At 35.7% G+C, this 6,806-nt stretch overlaps 1 protein-coding gene across 1 annotated transcript; it reads right to left on the bottom strand.

The window, feature by feature from the left end:
* Positions 1-1,177: 1,177 nt before the first annotated feature.
* LOC110605772 (cation/H(+) antiporter 15) lies at positions 1,178-4,830 on the bottom strand. The gene is made up of 3 exons (XM_021744404.2): positions 4,361-4,830; positions 2,953-3,957; positions 1,178-2,451 (listed from the first exon to the last, which is right to left on the bottom strand). The coding sequence occupies exons 1-3, from the start codon at positions 4,619-4,621 to the stop codon at positions 1,246-1,248; spliced, it is 2,472 nt and encodes an 823-aa protein (XP_021600096.1). The 5' UTR covers positions 4,622-4,830; the 3' UTR covers positions 1,178-1,245.
* Between the last annotated feature and the right edge of the window lie 1,976 nt (positions 4,831-6,806).

The raw sequence follows: 6,806 nt of genomic DNA, 5'->3' as shown, positions 1-6,806 counted from the left end.
CGACCCAAATGCCAACCTTAAGCAATAAAAAACATTTTGGCCATAACTTTTACTACATGTGTCAGAATCACTATTAAGACTCTAATCAAAAAGCTCGTTTAGATATTTATGTTTGTTACCTGCCTTTGGCTATGTAACGGCCCGTTACAAGGCCTAAAAACGGTATTTAGGTCCTCAAAATGACTTTTGAAGTTTTTTGTTCAGTATTTTGAGATTTTTTTGTACACCTATTTAATGCTAGCGTTATACTCTTTAACATTTTTAGGCTGCGTCAGATTGTGCATAAAGAGACTGTACCCACACGAACAAATGCAAAGCGCCTACCTTTTTTGTTTAGCTTTTTGGGTACATAAACATCCAAAACTCATACAAACTTCAAGGTGATCTTGTGCAAAAAGCTGCATCATAGTTGATAGGAAGGTTCTCCAGGTAAATGGTGGGAAGTTCATTACACTTGAAAACTTGGTGATAGGTGGTAGAGGAATGAGCAAAACAACATGGAGATGAAACACCAGGATGGTGAAGAAGGGGTTGTGTACGTTGAGGTAGGTTCCTGGACATTAGAATGGTTAGTTTTGAGAGAAAAAGCTTGAAAGAAAAAGTTGCGAAGAAAGGCAACTGTCCTAGGAATAAGGTTGAACAGGTTATGGGCATTCATAGAGAAAACCCAAAACCTTGAAGATTACCTCTTCATCCATGGAGACTCATCTTCAGCACTTCGGATAGAAAATGCCATATTCGTTTTCTTAATTGAATTTGCTTAGAGCTTTAGCTTCTCTCCCTATTTTTCTTCTACAGTTGCCCCTTTCATATGTTCTGTTTTGTTTAGCATGTAGAAGATTTGGATTTTATTTATTTATTTATTTGTTTTTACTTTCCTGCTCTGTCTTTTTGCTATGTATTTGTGATTGGGCCGTGTTATAGAACCATCACTAATTTTTTTTTTTTAATACTTGCGTCGTATATTTCCGTAATAACATGTGGTTTATATTAGGATAATGTTATTGAGCCTCAAAATCCTAGTAGGCATATATGTAGTTTGCTTGGCTGCCTCTGGTGATAATGTGGCCTATTGCTCTTGGTATTAGGCACAAATCCAAGACAAGCTAGAAGTCATGAGATAAAATAGAAGATAGAAAAAAATCCAAAAGACCAAAAATTAAAATGGACACCCTATCTTATAATTTATGTAAAGCTGGTTGTTGCAGAGTTTATGTAAAACGAAAGAAGATATACAATATATGACTACTGAGTAAATTTTAACTCTTCCTTCTGAATTATTTTTCTATAAATCTCAGTTTTATTCATCTCAGGATCACGCAAGCCCCAAACTCTAGTCTGTTGTTGTACCACCAAAACAGAAGCTCTAAGTTTAAAGTCTCTCGCTGCAATTATCTCTCCTACTTCACCTAACCCTTTATCCTCATTCCATTTTCTAAGATCATCCATCAACTGTGATTCTCCATGTCGCTTTCCAACCATCACAAGGTCATAAGCAGCGTCCATTGATTCAATCACATCAAGAACATCTCTACGGTTCACCACCTCCTCCTCCTTGTAAGCAGCACGCTCATTTATCTGCGCTTGGAGCTTATATTCTTGCAGTATTTCAGAATCAAGCACTTTGCTCCTTGCTGTGCCACCTACAATATCTATAGCTCCTTCACCTAAGCTTGTAGATTTGAAATGTAAAAGACTGACTCGTACACGGGGATGCTTCAACATACGTTGAGCATATGCTAGTGCTTCTCTATCATCAGCACCCCCCAAAAAAAGCACACAAACCTTATAAAAACATGCCTCTACTAGCCAAAATGGAAAATTCATCGGGTTCCCACGATCCACCAGGACCCCAACAGAGCAGGGTGCCTTGTCAAGCACATTCATGTTGAGATGTCTATATAAATGAGAAGAGTCTACCTTTTTCCCATTTATGCGTTGCTTGTGAAACGGCATAATTATAAAAGATATCCTGTGTTCCAAAGCAAGTGAACACACATCATTGTGCATAGTAGTACGAGGTGAAATGCCTTTGTAGCAATGCACTGAAACTTGTCCACTGTTTTCATGTTCAAATTTTTTAAATGCATTGAAGATTCTTTCTGATTGGGTCGGATTTTGAGAAGGTTTGTCACGTGGCATGTGGGCCACTAGTAGAGAAGAGGCACGTCCAGCAAGCTTGATTAAGTGGAGGACAAGCAAAGAGATGGGATTCTCTTTAGTCGGGTTTGAAGCATCTAGGAGGGTGATCATCGTGTGAATATTTTCTTGGCTATGAATACATGCAAGTATTCGTAGTTCTTGATTATGTGAGTGGTGTTGTATTGTTCTTCTCTTGTAGGCTAGAAACCTCCTTGAAGGATCATATAGAGATTTCACAAGGGGTGAGATTACTCCTGTTATGGCCACCACAGAGATGATCATAATGGCGAAGCATTCATCGTTCAGCACCTGCACATAATGCAGTTACCTCAATCCATCAATCATATAAAAGGCAATCTTCTTAGCTCTTGGTTGCAAAAATAATTTCCTTTTTTAAGGTAAAGTTATATTGAAACGGTCCGGCCCAAATTAATTTAAATACATCTCACATCAGCATATAGCATATTACAGTAATTTCGAATTATATATAATAGTTAGTACGAAACATTAAATAATTTGGTTAACCATTTTAGATCAAGTCAAAAGTGGGTTCAAAAGTTATTTGGTTAGTTTGGTCCGGACTGTTGCATATATAAAGCTAGGTCTCATATATATGAGTATGAATTAAACAACTGTTATGTTAACATTTACATTTATATTCATGTACTTATTATATACATTTTAATTAATTCTGCATATAAATGTTGATATAAATATTTAATCTAATGATTATTGAAGTTATTCTCATATAAAGTCAAGTTTATATTAGATGCACTCAAGTAAAAGAAGGAATAGGTAAGATTGGCTTACATTGTCACTCCTCCAATCATTGAGTAAAATAAGTTCAACAATGCCTCTGGAGTTCATGATAAGACCTAGAGAGAGGACGTCTCTGAAGGGCATTCTGCAAAAGAGTGGAGGTAGCATGGTCCCTATAAGTTTCCCAAAAAAACCAACACACACAACCACTTGAATTATACCAACATTCCTCCATTTCTTAATGGTAAAAACATTTGTTTTTAATCCACATAGTGTAAAAAAGATTGGCGTTAGCAATACTGATACAAAGCAATCAAGCCTCTCTACTAAGGCAGCTCCTAAAGGTGGCCCATCTGGTATTACCAAACCTACAAGGAAAGATGAGATTAGAGCATCTATACCAACAACTTCACCGATGAATACACAACCCATCAAAGCCATAAGCACTACTAATGTGTAAATCTCTTTCACAGGTTTTCCTTCTGGAGTATTTCGAACTACCCATAAAGCTGCTGGACGAATTCCAAACACTATAATACCGAGAAGTAGAGTAACAGAGAAAAAAGAACCAACGGATGTTTTTAGCGATTTTTCACTAGCTATATCTGCTGCATAAGTCAGCGACATTGAAATCCAAAAGCATAGATCACATATCATTGAAGAGGAACTTGCAAGTCTTCCAATCTCAGAATTGAGGAGCTTTAGCTCAGCAAGAAAGGTTGCAATTACAGGAAAAGCTGTTACAGATTGCAATCTTGCTACCAAAGCAAGAACCTTGCAGGTGCTATGATTCAATGAGAGATGATTGCAGAGGATTAATCTGATGAATGCGCCCAATGCATAGGGAAGGCAGAAGGCTGAAATTCCTATGGCAAGTGGTCGTTTACCTGATCTTAGAATCACTGTTGGATCTGTCTTCACCCCAATTAGGAATATAAATAGTATGAAGCCAAATACTGACAAGGTTTCCAGAGTGGTCCTTCCCTTGGATGGGAACACTTTTTCTGCGAAGGTAATGTTATACCCAAGAACTGATGGACCTAGAATTACACCACCCTAATGAAGCAAAACAATAAATATGAATTGTCAGATAAACCCTTTATAGACAGAGCCTGCATAATCAAGTTAGCCTTCAATTTCAACAATACCAAGGAAGAAGATTTTCCAATTTCATTATAATACACTCTTTCCCAATTCAAATTTGTCTATGCCTACCAATAGGTGAAATAACATGACGCAAAGTTTCTATGGTTTAACTACAGATTCAAGAAAAAAGATATATATATATATGTATATATATATCGTAACTTATCTCACCCATTAACTAGATGCCACGAAATCCACCGAAAGTGTGTGTATATATACACACATTTCTTTAAAGAACTGATATTAGATATACATCAAGAAAGTAAGAACATAAAGATAGGAAGAATTTGCATATATATATAGAGAAGCTTACAAGGATCTGAGAAACAATGGAAGGCTGACCAAAAGGCTTGAGAAAAATGTAAATGGAGCGTGTAAAGATGGAAATGAGGGATAGCTGCAATAACAAGAGAGGGACAGAGAAAGATAGAGGATCATCTCCAAGCCATAAGCCCCTTGAATTAATATGACCCAAAGCCTCGCATACAAATGATGCACCAAAAGCAAGCTCCTTCTCAAGATGAATTCGCTGACCTTCTAGAGATTGCAGGGATGAATTGTTTAACTTTGACATTCTTTAACGTAAAGAAAAGAGACTCCTCAAGCTTGTAGGAAAGAAAACAAGGAAGAAACTGAATGGAAAAAAAAGGTGGTGTACGTAGAAGAGAACCCATGTCACAGAAATGAGAAACGAATGGTTGAGAGAGAAGAAGGTGAATGCGAAAATGGAAAAACAGAATATAATGGATTATAAATAAAGCTACCTAAGCCGTTGGTGCTTGGAGCCAGCTTTCCCCTCACTAACAAAAAAAAAAAAAAAAAAAAAAAAAAAAAAAAAAACAGTAGGCTGTATCTGGTTGGTCCATTTCCTCGTCTATTAGGATAAACACCATAGCTTATTTGGTAATTTATAACTGTTCTCGGTAATTTATAATTTATGAACTACTGAGTTTCTTTAAAAAAAAAAAAAACTACAGAGTTTTCTTATCAGGATTTGCTGAACCTAGCAGAGTTTGTTGCCCGACCTAGCAAGAGTGTACTGGTTGTAGTTATTTCAAGGTTGTAAAATTGCAAGTGAAAATCCAATTAAAATAAAAAATCAGATAGCTTCCAGTAAAAAGCAATTAATTATTTGATGTGAGGATGGGCTTTTTTTTTTTTTTTTTTTAAATGAAAGAAATATTATTAATTCAAAGCGATCAAGGAAACTATATGAGGAGGAGAGACATGAACCCAAACTCCTTGACCTGACTCAGAATGAGCCGATATTGCTAGAATATGAGCGACATCATTCGCAGACCTGTGAATAAAAGCACATCTTGCTTCCTCATAACTGGATAGAAGCAATTTACAATCTTGAACTAAAAGACCAAAAGGTGATAAATCATCTAATGAAGCATTGTTAATGGACACAATAAGAACCTGAGCATCCGATTCGAAAAGAACTTGATCCCATCCGCACTCTTTAATCCAGCTCAATGCCTCTCGAAAAGGCACTGCCTCAGCACACTTAACCTTCATCTGACTGCAAAAACAGCCTGTTTTATTCGCTATAAATCTACCATCAGTGATATGCATATATTCTTATATTTTTATACATACATATTTTTATTTAATTATTTTTAAGATTCAATTAAGTTTTGCATCATTAAAAAGAGGAAATTGTTGAACTTAAAATGTTTGATTATGATGATGGTAAAACTTAACTAAAATCTATTTAATAATTGAGAGATTATCATTATTTATAAGTTAATTCATATATTTTTAAAAATTTATTAAAATATTTTTATTTTTTATTTCCCTTAACGAAATAATGCTTTCATAAAATTTCACCATTTTTTTATGTTAAAATTGTGGCAAATTGAGAGAAAATTTTTAAAATCCTAAACTACCATTCTTATGATAAGAGAATTCACTCCTCCAATCCAATCCTATTCAACTCTACAGTTTGATCAACAGAAACAGCAAATGCTAAACTAGTAGACAAACCATTATTTCAATTGGAGGGTGAGGAGAGACCAAATATCTCATCCATCAAACCATTATTCAAAAGCATCAATAAAAGCCCAAATAAAAAAAAACAAAATAATATGTAGAATCAAACAACTACAATCAATGAAAAAATTCAAATACAAGAAACTTGCTTAAAATTTCTTATATCAATCACCCAAACCAAACCCAAAATCCAATTTACTTGCCCATAAGAAATTATATACGGTAGTAAGAGATGAGATTGATTGGAAGCAGAGGAGAGATTGATTGCAACTAGAATCGGCAAACAACCTCACCCACCACAAAAAAGAAAGAAGAGAGCAATGGTTGTTCTTAAGTACATAACCTCCAAACTTGCCCATTAAAACCTCAATTAAAAGCAATCCATGAAGATACTAGTGTATATCCGTCCACTATACTGAGAAAGAGAATAGGGGATTTGACAGACTTCCGTTGGTTAAGACGAAGGCCCTACATCGAGGAGATCGATGGTGGGGCGAATCGGAGAAAAATGAATGAGATATCACAATCTGGTGTGTAGGAGCTATTGGCATATGGTGCCAAAGAGAGAGGCTGGTCGGCATCGGTTTGGTGATGTAAAGGGCTTGATGGCTTGCATTCCCATTGGATGTGGGGTGGGGTTACTTGCATTAAGAAAATTTTTTGTTGGGTGGAAGAAACGTTTAGGGGATTTGAGAAAGAATATGAATTAATTAACATGAGTAATTTGGTCCTTTTGTGGTCTTTTAATGGTATAAATGGTAAAA

The sequence above is a fragment of the Manihot esculenta genome, chromosome 18 (genome assembly GCF_001659605.2).
Source record: "Manihot esculenta cultivar AM560-2 chromosome 18, M.esculenta_v8, whole genome shotgun sequence".
NCBI lineage: Eukaryota > Viridiplantae > Streptophyta > Magnoliopsida > Malpighiales > Euphorbiaceae > Manihot > Manihot esculenta.
Note: the sequence above shows the minus strand (reverse complement) of the source record. Positions and strands in the feature narration are given on the sequence as shown.